Source organism: Lissotriton helveticus, chromosome 3_1, assembly GCF_964261635.1.
Source record: "Lissotriton helveticus chromosome 3_1, aLisHel1.1, whole genome shotgun sequence".
NCBI classification, from domain to species: domain Eukaryota; kingdom Metazoa; phylum Chordata; class Amphibia; order Caudata; family Salamandridae; genus Lissotriton; species Lissotriton helveticus.
This window is the reverse complement of record NC_136061.1, coordinates 1,310,070,437-1,310,085,737: the sequence shown is the minus strand read 5'-3', so window position 1 is coordinate 1,310,085,737 and position 15,301 is coordinate 1,310,070,437. Positions and strand designations below refer to the sequence as shown.

Here is a 15,301-nt window from a genome sequence, read left to right as displayed (position 1 = left end):
AAATAACATAATATAATGTGTATTTGTACAGCGCACGTTCACCAGAAGGGTATCTTGGCGCTCAATAACAGATGATTATTGTTACCCAACTCAATGGTACTCATTTTATTGATCTCAGAAGGATAAAAGGCTGAGTGGACCCACCGGAATTTGACCCTGTGACCATGAGGTCAAACACAGGCCCCTACAGTGGACCCATTAGTCCACTAAGTCACCAGACCCAGCAAATGAAATTAGTCTGTGCTACGAATACACTTTTAGATTGCTAATGTTTCTCTGCAATGTTAAACACCCCACCTCTGCCTTCAATCCTTTCTTCCTATATTGAATCTTCAGCAGCCAATGGCTCCATTTAAACTGACTTCTCAATGATTATTATTTGATTGTGCAGACACATGTAATATGTTCTTTTCACAATTCTGGCCCACTAGAGGTTTTGATTTCATAATGCATAGTGGTATATGATTCCTGTATCCTTACTGATTTTCAATAAAAACATTATTGGTAAAGTTTGCAAGCACTGAAAGTCAGCAATGGAATGGTCATTTGCAATTTTTGTAGGGTAAGAACTCGTTTTTTTCAGCAGTTGTATAATAGTTTTCTCTAACAGTTATGAGAGAACCTTGCCTGCCAAAGATCCTGTAATGATGACAAAGACAATAGTTGTGGATTAGGAACAGCACCAATAGACTCCAGGAACAGGACTGTGGGTTTTACTACTTTACAAAATGTAACTCTTTTCTCGAATGACACAGCTTTAATTGGCAGTTGGGGAAGTCTTGCCCCTTAAAACCTAAGAATCGGGAATGGTTGGTGAATTATTCAACTAGTATGTATTTTGTGCAGCAGTGGGGGTTAAAACACACAAGGCAACATAATTAACATTTTAAGTTTAGTCTCCAATAATTTTACTTTTCTTTTCTAAACAGAAAACAGGGCTGCAGTGGGGTGAGGGAGAAACTGTTCCACAGGCTAAAACAGTTCTATTGGTGATCAAAGTACATTTCAAATTCTCTAGGGGCAAACATGGCAATATCATTTAAACCAATAAATCCAAACACCTAGGGCCTGATTCACAAAGGTATGCTTAGACCAGATGTCTAAACTTAGACCTGAAGTCTAAACTTAGGTTCTGACTTACAAATGGTAAACGTACTCTTTTTTGCAATTCACAAAGAAATTGTAAGAGTAGTATCTTTATGACTGCCGAATCTCGGCACTCAAGGTGGAGACTCCGCACATGAAAGAATAAGCAATCGTAAACATACTAGTCATAAAATTGCTTTGTGAATTGCAAAAAATCATAAACTAGCACAAAAGTGTAAGTTTACCTTTGTGAATCAGGCCCTTAGACTTCAGGTCTAAAGTTAGAATTTAGGTCTAAACTAAGACTTCAGGTCCAAGTTTACCTATGAGAATCAGGCCCATAGTGAATAAATATATTGTGGTAACCTGGGTCTTACAGAGTAGGCTTTGTTTATTACTATGATACCATCTGTTGAAAGCAAAGCAATGACGCGTGTGAAATGTTGAGAAAAGTAGGTGCTAATCATTTAAAAAGATAGGTTGAAGAACTTGGGCTGTAAGGCTAAGAGTACAGGGTTAAGGGTTTGGGGTAAAGAGTGACTGGTTTCTAAGTCCTACTGGAAGCCATCCATCTGATTAGGTGGAACTATACCAAGAAAGAACGTTCTGAAGAAAATATTGCTGGGTATAGCATGGAAAATATCTAAAATATAATATCTTTGATGTAATTAGAAAACTATTCATCCAAATAGTCTACTAAACTAGTAAAAAAACACAGGGGCAAAAGGACAGCCGAGGAAAATAAGGGGTGGCGGCTTGACTTCAAAAGCACAACCAGAAACATACTTTGCTTGGGGTGGTAGCAAACAACAACATTTACACATGAAATAAAAGGTTCACTCCAAAGAACATTAATAATAATATATTTTAATGTAAAATGTTAGCTTTCTGTTTCTATTCAAAGACACTCAAACCTAACTTGCTTTTCTTTACTTTTGACCTATCAACAGAACTGTTGAGATTTTTTTTGCCTTTCTTACTTTTTTTTTTTTAAAGATTAGAACAACCAGGCTAGCAAAAAGGTATCCAATACATACTCCTCTTATATCAAACAAGCTAGTTTTCAGTACAATGTAGCTATACAGAATATATACAAGACACATTAAACCACATTAGCGTACACTACAGGCTCAGAACCAAGTTTTGAAAAACATGATATTCACATTGATTACAAGAAAATGATTGTAACGTCAAAACGGCACTTAGTTTCCAAAAATGGTCACAAAAATATATATAGAGCCACCAAGAACAATGGGCAACTGTAAAATACTATTAGCCAGACACCAGTATATAAAATTTGAACAGTATTTAAACTTTGTATACATTGAAAAACGAAAACGTGTTAACAGCAGAAAGTTAATAAACATACACCAGCCTTTCGAGCTGTGGCCAGGGCTGTGTAGCACAGCACCTGGATTGCAGTGAAAACTGGTTTACACAGCTGGTAATTTGACATATAAACACATAGGAGAAATGCACACGTATACACGCACACACACAAACACACCCCTCTCTTCAAAGATTGGGGTACGTACAATGATGCCCACTCATTTTCACATTTGCCGTTTCCTTACACCTATTTGACTTTAAATTGGTTCTTTTAAAACAAGAACTCGCTTTTATTAGGCGTTAGAACATTCTCACCACACAATTTAGAGTATAAAAAGATCTGCTGAAATGTTACAGCTCTATTTCCTAGTGTAGTCATTATCTCACTGTCTGCCTATGACATTTGTGACTTTGTTCTCAGTGGAACTGGCCAGCTGAGCGGAATGAATAATTTTATGCGCTCCCAAAATTATTCCTGATTATTTTTTTCTGAAAATTCCCCTTAAAAAGTGTTTTTTTCAGCAAGCATTTTTATTTAGACACCACAACTTACCCACTGTTCAACAAAATGCAAAGATGTAAAAAATGAAGTTCCTAAATTTAAATCAAAACATTGGAAATGGGGACTAGCCATCTGAGGTTTATGTCCTCGCTGATATACATTGGACCTTTTTTAATTCACAAAACAGAAACAGAATTCAACCCTGTGGTGGAAACAGAGATCCAACATATTTTAAAAAGGCACAACAGTTTTTGTAAGATCTTGAAGCTACAAAGCCCCTTCCGCTAGCAAGTAATTAGAAACTACATGGTATTTTCATATTACTCCACAAATGGTTATCATCAGCAGAGACCTTCTCAAGCATTGGCACTGGAATCCACTTTATTATGAAATATATTATCCGACCAACTCAAATACAGGTGGGAAAAATGCCTTTTTTATGTTTGTGAAGCCACGTTTTTAAACAGGTTAAGCTCACTAACATACACATATTAATTATATACTTTTACACTGACTAAGGCAGGTTCCTCTTGCTATTGTCTTGTTCGGATAAGGACATCTTGCTTATCTTTTGTTTGGGCTTCAATTCCTGATAGTACATTAAGCAATAAAACTGTCAACACAATGAGATAGCATAGACTAATGCTAGGAGAAATACATGGACGGGTACCAGAAGGGGCCACAACATAAACAGTATGCCTGATAACTAGCCCAGCACCAGTCTAACTTCGGGAGCCACAAATGGGAAAGAATACCTTGGCAATGGAAACTAGCCAATGTTACCAAAATATCTTGTTTTCGCCTTGCAAAGTTAGTAACTCAAATATGGATAATGCAAATTGTGACTTGGGGCTTTTCAGAACAATATTTTAGAATACTGGTTGAACAATTACTATTAATTTATCATACTGAAACCATTACGGTGAAAATGTAAGTAAATATGATTTAAGGTAAGGCACAATAGGGGACCAATGTTTTGAAATGAGCTCTCTTACAACTGGGACAAAGCATTTAGTTCCAACTACAAAGATGTTCGGTTACTGCAAGACTATGCTATCTATAGTCTTGCTACAGCTAAAAAGCATTTAAAGTACAGCTCAGCTTATTTTCATACAGCACATCAGCCTTACCATATTGGAAACATGTTCCCATTATCACTGTATGATGCGCTTTGGACTGCACTCAAGTGGAATAGCAGTGCATGCTGGGGCAACCTAAATGACAAACAACTCCAATTTTGCTGCATGTTTCAAAATGTTGTTGAATTGAATAAAGTGCAAGAATTTCTATTTGGCTAAGTTGGTAATAGTATGTTTACCTACATTATGATTTTGTGTGTGCTTTTCCTGTAATCTTTTCAGACCAACAATATAGCTTAGTTGACAGTAACAACAAAGCAAATGTGCCTGCATCAACTCAATGTTGAGGTTGGTTGGCTTCAACAGTGTCTTACATTTGGCCTGGTTCAGTGGTTTATATTCGCCATACAATATTGCTTGCTCAAATGGTAACAACTTGTTTCCTCTGCGGCCTAATTAAGCTATGTAAGTACTAAATGGTATGTACTGCTTTCTGTTTCTGTGGAATAAATACAGTGACTATTTTTTAAATGCAATTATTTCGTTTTTACGTAATGGCATACATTACAATCCTGCACAGGCAAACAGACATTTGGCCTAAACCCCAAAATGAAATGTAATCTTCTGTTTGTCTATACTGGAAATAAATTAGAAATTCCATGCAACATGTATACAGTCAGAGCCCTTACAAGCCAAGAATTCAAAACTATGATAAGGCATAAAGTGGTACTGTTTTGCCGTGTAATACGATCAGTGACCGTGGGACCCACATTATGGGCCCATCGTATTCAAAAGTAGTCACAATCATAACTGCATTTGATCTGCTACAAAGGGTTGCAGTGGCCCAAACTAGTTAGTAAACAGTGGTTAGTAGAAATATATTGACGCCTTTGTTCTAGTATACTGTTGTGAATTTTCATTTCCCATAATAAATCTCAAACAAGATGTATCCTAAAATATGTGACTGATAAAAGGGGCACAAAAATGGGAAATGTAATCAATAACCGCTGAAGTGATCAATTCATCAAGTTAAATCACTGTTTGGCACCTTTTTTTGGTGGGGGGATGGGGGGAGAGATTTATATAGCGCGAATTGGACCTGAAGGTATCAGAGTGCTTTACATGAGCACCAGTTGCATTGCAGATGGAGACATTATTTTTTTTTTTGTTAGGCACAGAGATGTGAAGTGATTTTCCCAGAATCACAGGATGTTGAGCGTCCCTGCGAGACTCTAACCCGGTTCCCCCGCTTCGAGGTTGACCGCTCTAGCCGTTGACCACATCCTGTTCACAGGATGATGCGTCACAGTAACCCAGTATGCCTCAGCAGTAAATTCATTTAATCCTGCCATAAAAACACAGAACATTTCAAAAGGCAAGTGCTATCCGAAGTGAAGACAAATTCCAGCATTAAAATTAGTGCTTATTAAAAGGACACACAACTAAGCATGATGTCCCTCAAAGGTACCAAAGGCTTGGTGTATGCTTTCTATAAACCGCTAGCTTGTCCCGCAAAAGCAACTCGATAGAGATACGAGGCCAGGTGGGAGAGGCTGAGGCAGGGAATTATAAGAGGTTCATACATCCCCCCTAAAGCGTGGAACGACCTCCCACTTCACATCAGAACCTTCTCCTCTCTTCTTGAATGCCGCAAGAAGCTGAAGTCTTGGCTCTTTGAGTAAGTCCCACACTTCTAAGGCTTGCCTCACACATCTGCCGAGTGTCAGGACACCCCTACGGGTGATAGTGCACTCTATAATACAACAGGACTCGTGGGAGGAGTTATGAGAGGTGTGATAAGGCACCACATGTATGTCCATCACACAGAGTCGACTATCAAAGTGAAAACAGTCTGGTATGTAACCACAGACAAATTGAATAAAATGTTCTCTGGGACATCAAACCACTGCCACAGCGGTTGTGCCCTCATGGGGAATATAGAAGATTTTTTGTGGTCTTGCCAAGTTAGGGAGGAAATCCTTGCTACAATAAAATAATGATTCAGCACCCACCTCACCACAAATTATATTGCTGATCCTAAGACCAGAGTCGATGGAAGCTTTGCTAGGCAGAGACTGCAAACATTCCACTGACTGTTGGTAGTAAAAATGGTTATTGCACGACACTGGAAACAAAGTTCAAATCCTACATGGGAAATGTGGAATGGGCAGATAAAGGCCACTGTGGTAATGGAATACCTTGCATGCCACTTGGTAAAATATAGATGCAATTTCCTGGTGGATGCTCTTGGACAACAGAGACCTCACATGGTCCCTTAAAGTTGAGAGCACTGTGCTTATTACATTAAAAATAATATTCTCTCGGGTGATCTCTGCATGCATTATGGTAAACGGAGAACGGTTAATGGGTAGACTGCCCGAAGACGGCACTGCCTCCAGGTCTGTGGATTATTAATACAATTTATGCTAGTGGGGGGGGGGGGGGGGGGGAGGAGAAGGGGCAGGTGTCATTGTTACATACCATGATATGAGTGCATTATTTGCGATAACAGCATTCACTGTAGTGTATGCTGCACCTCTTTAATAAACCCTTGAATGCACATGAAATGTAATTAATTTAAGACAATAAACTTGAACTTAAACAATACATTTGTAAACCTAATAAAAAAAATAGTTTAAAAATTGTTGGTGGCCCAGCAGAGAATTATTTAACAAATCTGACTGCAATGTGCAATAGGGCTTTCAATACGTACGATTGTGAAATCTCAGAGCCAATTATTCATCACTTTAAAGTAGTCCGCTATTAATTTACTGGTTTCCTCACATAAAGGATTACATTTCTTTTGATTGGAAATTATAAAATAACTGCTACTCTAAAAATTGCACATAGGGTCTAGGTGCCTTGATGTTCGGGTAATTAAGGTGTTTGGCTCAGTGTGTACACAGCACAAGTTTATACTGGCATCACATGTACCATTTTGAAGGGATGCCAGCTTAATATCACAGGCAGTACTATACTCAATCCTGATCAAGGTTTCCATGAACTTACCTTCACATATTTAAATTATTGCAAACTCTCAAAATGTGAGGAAAATGATAATGCCAAAAGGGATCAGAGGGAAGAAAATGTTTGGATATTGTAATCCTAGGGCTTCAGTGTTATCATCTGTGTAACTTGATGGCAGGAATTTCGAAAAATTTCATTGAATTTAGTTGAACACAAGTGAGGCCTAAAAGTCGGTCTAACACTGGCAGCAATTTTAAGTCATCGGGATGAGGAAAATAGAAAAATCACATGCGTTTATCCTACTAACGTTAGGCATAAACCTGGGTACCAAGCCTCAGAGAATAAAACTTTTTGTCTAGAAAAGGCTGAGATGCCTGATCAACCACTAAAAAAAATACCCCGTACTATTATACTTAAGTTAAATACGACTGCTACTTACTTATAGGGCATTTTACTGCTTGGCTCCGTCTTCTGTGTGTAACAAAAGAGGAGCATGTTTATCATCCTCAACTCAGTCTGAAGAAGCTATTCAGGTCAGATTATAGTTCCACGTAATCTGTTTATGACACGCTCTCACAATAGTACCAAAACTACTGCAAATGTTTGACCTACTGCAACTTGAAGTAAAATGGTATTTTGGTAGTGCTACTGCTAGTGCATACAACATACAGGAAGCAAATGATGGGTCCCTTTCCTACTGCAACAACTGTATAAAACTGATCAGAAAAAACGTGAAGCCACTACACACTGTTACATGATCGCTGCGACACTTGAAAAGTAACCCATCAACTTATTCCACTAATAGTATCATGGGAGACATGTTACAACATTTCCAAGGGGGTATTCAGTCTCTGGATGAGGTGCTTGAAGAGGTTCCTAAAAATGAATTTCAGAAAACGGTGAAACTCGGGGTATTCCATGCCCTAGAGAGACGGTGAAAGGAGGAAAGACACAGGCACATACAAATAATACCGTGTTAACAGTACTGATGTCATAAAAGCAACAACCAATGCTTTGTATACAGGTGTCTCCAATATAAGGATGTCATAGTTGCGGAGGTTGGTGAACCAGATAGAACCTTAATATGATAAAAACCAGCAACTCAAACTGTAAGTCACACTAGCAATCTTATGTAAATCTACGGTGTCCTATTTTTTTTATTACTGCCACTGTGTGGAAATGTGCCCTAAATAACTCAATAAAGAGAGTTTGATTTAAAAAAAAAAAAAAAAAAAACCAGCAACTTGGTGGCTTACATGTGAACTACCCGAGGCCCTTATTTTCAGCATAAGCGCTTGCTACCTGATGACTACCAACATTTAAGGCCACAAACAGGTACTTCAGTGGGGTAAATCTAAATCTGAGAACCACTGATTCTAGAGAGTTACTTTGCTTGAAATCGGCTTTAAGTTCACTTTTCAACAAAGGACCCTTTCAAAAAGGCACTTTAGGTTGTGGAGTAGGGTATATTTTATTAACTATTCTACCAGTGATCGCATAAATAAGGAGAGTACTAAGAAGGCAGTTCCAGCTCACAGAAAAGCATGGGCTGGCTACTCTAATCAGCACATTGTGCAGTACAATGTTTCTCAATGAGTGAAACATTGTGTGGTGAAACATTATTGTCGCTACTTTTAGTTAAATATTAACGTATTGCTTGAATAAAGTAGCCAACTAGATGTAAACAAGCTAGTGGATTCTCCTGGTGAATCAGATGCATCTGGGTACAGAAGGATGATAGATGTGCTAGCGACAGGGTCAGGTGGACTACTGGCACGGTACACTCCTCTTTATCCAGACCCACAAATGGGGAGTCCTCTTGAACTATGACTTGTCCGGCTGTTTAGAAGTAACCAGAACATTCACTGGCAGGTATTTCTATCGGAGCACGTTTGACACCACCAGACCTAGACACAGAACTGTGATTTGCCTAAGAATGTACAAATAATAAGAATATTCACCATTATGTATTTCTATCAGAGCACACTTGACACGACCGACCAGACCTAGACCTGTAACTTGCCCATGTGTGTATAAGAAACCAGAACACTGACCATTTGGAATTTCTACCGCAGCACGCATGCTAGCACAGACCTAGAGTCCTTCGTTAGAGTGTTCAGGCTGACATTACAGGGATAACCCCTTGTCCCACCATTAGCTCTTCACCAATCTTTTACCTGCTGATGAATGCCTCAGGAAGGGCAAGGTGTCGAACCACAAAAAGTAAACATGAGCCTTGGAGTCCAAGGTACTTTCAATTTATACAGCTCTCTTTATGACCCCTCAGGCCAAATCGGGTGAGGACAGGGCAAGGTACGTGCCGGGTTGAAAAAGAGGAAGCCCTTGGGAGCCTTTCACACCTTTTTCTTATCAGGTTTAAATCCTTTAAAGTTTTGAAGGGCACTGGAACTCACATGGGAATACTTATTGGCATACGAGATGTGGGATATCTACAGTCTTTCATTAACCACTTGGCTGCTAAGGGGTTTTCCCCTCCTGTGCTGCATATTTATGAATCCCAATATACATGACGAGTTGACCTTGTCATGAGCACAGATCCAGTGTGCTTCATGACGAGTTCACCTTGTCCTTAGCATGCAAGTGGTTAATAAAGCATGTGTCCAAGCAAGCAAAGGACATTGCACAAGAAAAAGAGAAGACACACATTCGAGTGTAGTTTTGGGACATATGGGACTTGCCTCTTTCATATCTTTAAACACACAAGCCTCAATTCGTAGTCATCATTTTAACAGTAGTAAAAAAGCTTAGCGGGCTAAGCACCGGCCCAGCAATTTGTATAGGTTGAAGGGTCAAACTCTGCCATATGGAAATTGAGCCTTTCTTCCTTCCAAGGTTACAAATAAGTTTGGTAATAAGAGGTTATTATTCAATAACATAAGAGACAATTCTTGTTTGTAGTGATGAGATATATAAATCGCAATTATAATTATGTTATTATTAACATATTTAGCTTAATTTCCTTTTTTCTCTTTGAATGCTTTTGCTTCCTACATATTTTTTTAAGACTCCAACTAGGTACATATTTAGGTTTTGTGTTTTACAAAGTGCCACTAGTTGGATGTTTCCTTAAGTGGGGAAAAGTAGTAAAAAAAAAAAATACTAAACCGTAACAGGAAGGGGTTTTATTCCTCAATGTATAATAATTTTAACGGTGGAGATGACTCAGTGCAAATTAATGTAAGTGGTCATTGGCCAGGATGTCCAAGTGAGTACCCTTCCCATTCTTGTGCAAAGGATCTCAATCAAGGAGCATGATTCCACACAACCTGTGCAGGATTAGACTGTTTCTTGGTTTTGCAGGAATATGTGTGCGATTGTTGTCACACCTAATCAATAGGTTGCACCAGGCCATAATCCAACACCTAAAATCTTAAAGCTGGAGGACACGCAAGTAAGTTGTTTACCCAACTCATATTGGCACTCCTTTAGACACCCACAGCAAGCCAACCAGATCATCAACAGTCTTAAAATTAGTGTCCAACAGAGGCACATGTGGGCATCTTTGAAGAGGACATTCACCACTGCTCCTCAACTCAGCAGTCCCCAATACAATTTGTGAAACGAATGTCCCGAGGTGATGATCACCTTCTCTCACAGTCCAACTAATGTGCAAAAATTAAAAAAAATAACTTACCTCTTCGACAGAATGACTTGATAGGAGGGAATGGGGAAATAGGCAACGTCTTTAGTTGTAAACAAATACAGATATGACCACTCTAAGTGTGTTGATCAATGTATCAGGCACAGTAAATGAAAAATGAAATCAATCGACTAGTAAGACTGGATTCCAAAATGTGTAGTTCAAAGCTATCAGGCAGAAAGACGCTCCTTATGGTGACCTTATCAACAAATTGCACGCCACAGTTAAATCCTGGAACAACCAGTGTTCCAACATTTGGTGATCTGTGTGAATCTGCAATACCGATGACAAGAAAATGTGGGTAAAATACAAGGAGCTGAATAGGGTCTGAGGCCGCGATTTCTGCTTGGTCGGTTATTTCAAGCCGGTCTCTTCATAAAAGAAAGGGATTGGCAGCTGAACAATTAGTTTACTACAAAAGAAAACAGGAAGTCTCCATTTACAAGGCACATGTGCTTGGTGTTTCCCCATCAACCACTGAGTCTGTATTAGGTTATGGAACACAGTTTTGTAGCCCTGCTTTGATATAAAGAAACTGTTTATAAATTGAAAATAAACCTTACAACTGCATAACTTGCACAAAAACTACTTTGTTCTTTCAGAAATGAATAACTCAATTTCAGGAAACCAATTACCCCACTGGGAATCTGGTAACTAAGCATACACAACACTAGTTCTGAGCCGAATGAGGCTGACTGATTCTTTTGGCAAGTCGAGGGGACCCCCATACGAGGGTGCTGATATGTCAGACCACTTTACATTTTAGATTTGGGGCAATTTTAGATGGATATTACCCTTTGATCTGCTTTTTTGAGGTTGTTTTAAACACTTCCCAAACACACAAAACAAATTTACGGTGGGAAGTTGGATTTAGGAGTTGAATTACATTGAACTGGATCATCCAAAACGTTTGTGTATCAACTGAATTCAATTTGGAATCAGCACAAAATTCAGGTGACTTGGGTTCACTCTGATATCATTGACAAGGAATACTCACTACCATTGCAAAGAGTCTACCTGCGTATGGTGGACATAGGAAAGCAGTGCTGATAGTGAATGAGGGGAAGTACGCTCACAGATCGGTCCTTTCATTGTGTGCGCATCAGGGATTAACAAACTGTTACATTCCGAAGAACAACATAATGAAGGAATTCTTATGGTGTTTTAAAAGCTGTCATTCGACTGTAGCCTAAATCATCTACATTTGAGTAACTGAGTGGACAAGGGGACAGTGCTTGTTTGAGGATCATATTGTGAAAGGGAAATCTTTACTATCTTAAATATAAATGTTCGGATCTTCCAACATCACTGAATCTTGAGATGCCAGAGGCAACAACAGTAACAGCATTCATGACAGTTCTGCAATTATGGTGAGCGCAGCTGCACACAGCATCTCTGCTAGCAGATCTGCCACTGCGGCTGTGAGAAAACACACAGTCTTGTGTGTAGCCGAAATGCTACTAATACTGTACAAAGAGATAAGGAGGGAAACGTGACTGTTAGATGTATTTAACTGTTTTTACTGATAGGTGCATTAAAAATGATAAACTCCTTTCATTGAACTGAGCCAAAGCCTACTCTTGGAGGTTATCCAAGAAAACAGCTGCCCAGATATAACTTTCCGTTACACACTTGCTTTTGTGCACCCGCTCCCATTAGCCCGCATGTACAAACTGTTGGGGCGATGTGGTATGGGCACCATGCCTACACATCTATACAGTGTGACAACAGTCAGAGAAAATGCTTGAATTCACAAAGGCTAGTGCTGGAATCTGTGCACGGGACGTTTGCAAGGAAAGGATATTCAGCTACTTGCAGTGCTTACACTCTGACCAAGGAATGAGGTTTACTACGGTCATAGGATGTTCTAAAAATAAACCCAACAAACAGGTACACTCAACGGCAGAACCTATAACACTGCAAAGTAAATGGCCACACTTGCAATGCAGTATTATGTACTTTTAAATTTCAAACAAAATTTGATTAGCTTGGTGAATTGCGACATGCAACTGATTTGCAGTGCTTGAATCGCTCTTTGTGCGCTCTTTTTAGTGGTGTGCAATAATCCTTTTGAGAAGACGAATCTTCGCTGTCTGACTGTATTTCAAAGATAGGCCATCTTGGTTAAGCAAATTACGGATGAAAAAGCACACCAACCAAAATAACACTTCCTCTGATTTCCAACCAGAGGCCGTTCAAGTACTTGCATCAGGAAAACTATGTGTACACTTGCCTCATTAGTGTATAAATACATATCAATACAGTCTACATTCCATTCTTTCTTCTTTTCATCATTTGAATGATCTTAACACAATACCTCCTTCATAGGTACTTGGATGAGGTTAAGCGCATTGAAGAAAAAATGCAGACATAGCCAATTTTGGTTCAGGGGACAGCAAGGACTCAAAGTTCCGGGGTTTAGGGCACAACAAAACGCGTCACAGCTTTCATGATTATTTTACAGGTGATCTTTGTGCATTGAAAGTTAAGTCGCTTTGGTTCGGCTCCATCAAAGGAGCAAACCTTTACATTGTGAAACATGGTACACTGTGCAGGTCTGCCTGAAGCAGAGCTTAAAAAAGTTCACTAGAAACAACAACGTACAAGGGTACTTTTCTTCGGGGGGTTTTTCTGCCCCCTTTTTCCTCGTTTAAGATAATAAAATAAAAAAATGTACAGGACCAATCACAGGCACTTCCAAAGAATTAAAAAACGATGGAGATTTAAAAAAGTCCCAAGCAAAGAAACTGTTAACTACTCAACAGCAATAGAACAAAGCTCTGAACTGGCGGGGTCCTCGTTGGTGGCATCCACCTTGGCATCAGTTTTCGGCTGCTCAGATGTTTCCAACTCCTCCTCTTCCACTTCCTTTTCGACAAGCCCGCCCAGCGACCCAAGGGGGAAAGTGCTTTCACAGTTCTGAGTGGACGAGACCTGGGAAATGACAGGCATTTGGACAGAGGAGTTGCTTTCGAAGCTGTGCTCTGCCAGCTCGTACTGCCCAAGGGCCTCTTCTTGTTCCTGGCTCAGATAGTCTGGCACTAGGAAATCACTGCATGGGAGACAAAAAAAGCATTTATTAGCAATCAACGCTGCATGTCTAACTATCAGCAACACACACCGAAATAATGGAAATTTGTGTCTTAGTGTTCGGAGATAAAACATAAACTGCCCTTCATGGGAGATTTAACAGACATATCTCTTTGATTAGTTATTAACAAGACAAGCAACGAACAAGGACTAAACATACCAAAAATAGAAAACAAATTTAAAACACTATCATAATGAAGACGAGGCTCGGCTTGCTATGAGAAAAGTCGATAATCAAGTGGCCCAAATAACAGACTCTGCTTCTAATCCTGCACTTGTACAGTCCTAGTCTAGCCATTTACATGCTCTCTAAGACACATCATTTGTCACTAGTTACAAAACAACCAGTTCGACAAAAGTGCAAGTCATCAGCAAAAGCAGTCTTCCACAACCAAACTATATGATATGTAGCACGCTCCAGATCTGTGTTTGGTTATCTTAATATACGTAATAGGCATGACATTTATTTTTTATTATTCTGCAATGTTATGTAGTACGAATAAGACCGAAATGCTATCTCAAAGTTTTACATAGGAAAACTTACTACTGCATACAAGCAGTTTACACAAGTTTACTTGCATAGCCACATTTCACACAGTTGTCATGTAAACCAACATCTCACCCACAAACATATACCCAAAGATCGTTATAGCCTCTACCATGAAGATCTGCCATGACTATACAGCAAAACTAAGGACATAGATGGGCAGGTGGCCATCTTACTTTCAAAATGGCCACCACAGTCATACTAAGATTAGCAGTTCAGCAGGTGTCTGGGAGATCGACCGGATGGCAGCCTCCATGTCTGTCACGATGGAACGGTGCGGGGAACAAGATGTCAGCATTTATCCCACTCAAGAGTTACCTCTACCCCGGGGATCCAGACAGCCCGCAGACAGGACCACTGACGTGGGAGAAAGGACAATGCCAGCAGGCAACAAACTGGCAAGTCGTCAAAGAAAGCACATTGGAGGCTGTAGTGCTAGAGGCACTCTTGTGGTCTGACACCACGTGATGACCTTTGACTACCATCATTTTAAATGACTTTGGTGTGTTATTTTATCCTAGCCTGAATGTACTTCGTCCAGCATATGCCTCGTTTCTCTTCTCATAGTTTTGAAGTGGGAGCTGTCACAGTATAACAGCTTGCCAAGAACAGAATATATATATATGAGAGAGAGAGAGAGAGAGAGAGAGAGAGAGAGAGAGAGAGAGAGAGAGAGAGAGAGAGAGAGAGAGAGAGAGAGAGAGAGAGAGAGAGAGAGAGAGAGAGAGAGAGAGAGAGAGAGAGAGAGAGAGAGAGAGAGAGAGAGAGAGAGAGAGAGAGAGAGAAGTATGTGATGCTATAAGCAGTGGTGCACAAATGTGCACTGTGTTGTACATTCAGAGATGAAGTATGTGATGCTATAAGCAGTGGTGCACAAACGTGCATTGTGTTGTACATTGGCAAGTATTATTAAGTTCTGACTATAGGCTTTGACAAGGCCTCATGTCATCCTGAATTCTGACTCTGCCTTGCTTGAACATTTCTGCGCGCACAGAAAGGCTTGCAAGTTGTTTGGGTTAATCACGTTCAAGGATTGTTTT

The 15,301-nt window shown here is 39.6% G+C and overlaps 1 protein-coding gene across 2 annotated transcripts in view; it reads right to left on the bottom strand.

Moving 5' to 3' along the window:
- Window positions 1-1,933: 1,933 nt before the first annotated feature.
- ZBTB44 (zinc finger and BTB domain containing 44) overlaps window positions 1,934-15,301 on the bottom strand; it is a 287,794-nt gene continuing 274,426 nt past the window's right edge. The window contains exon 6 of one of the 2 annotated variants that reach the window (XM_078681945.1): window positions 1,934-13,676. In XM_078681945.1, coding sequence (XP_078538071.1) covers window positions 13,379-13,676 — 298 coding nt within the window. In that variant the 3' untranslated portion in view covers window positions 1,934-13,378. The remainder of the gene's footprint in view (window positions 13,677-15,301) is intronic. The other variant, XM_078681946.1, reaches the window with a different exon arrangement.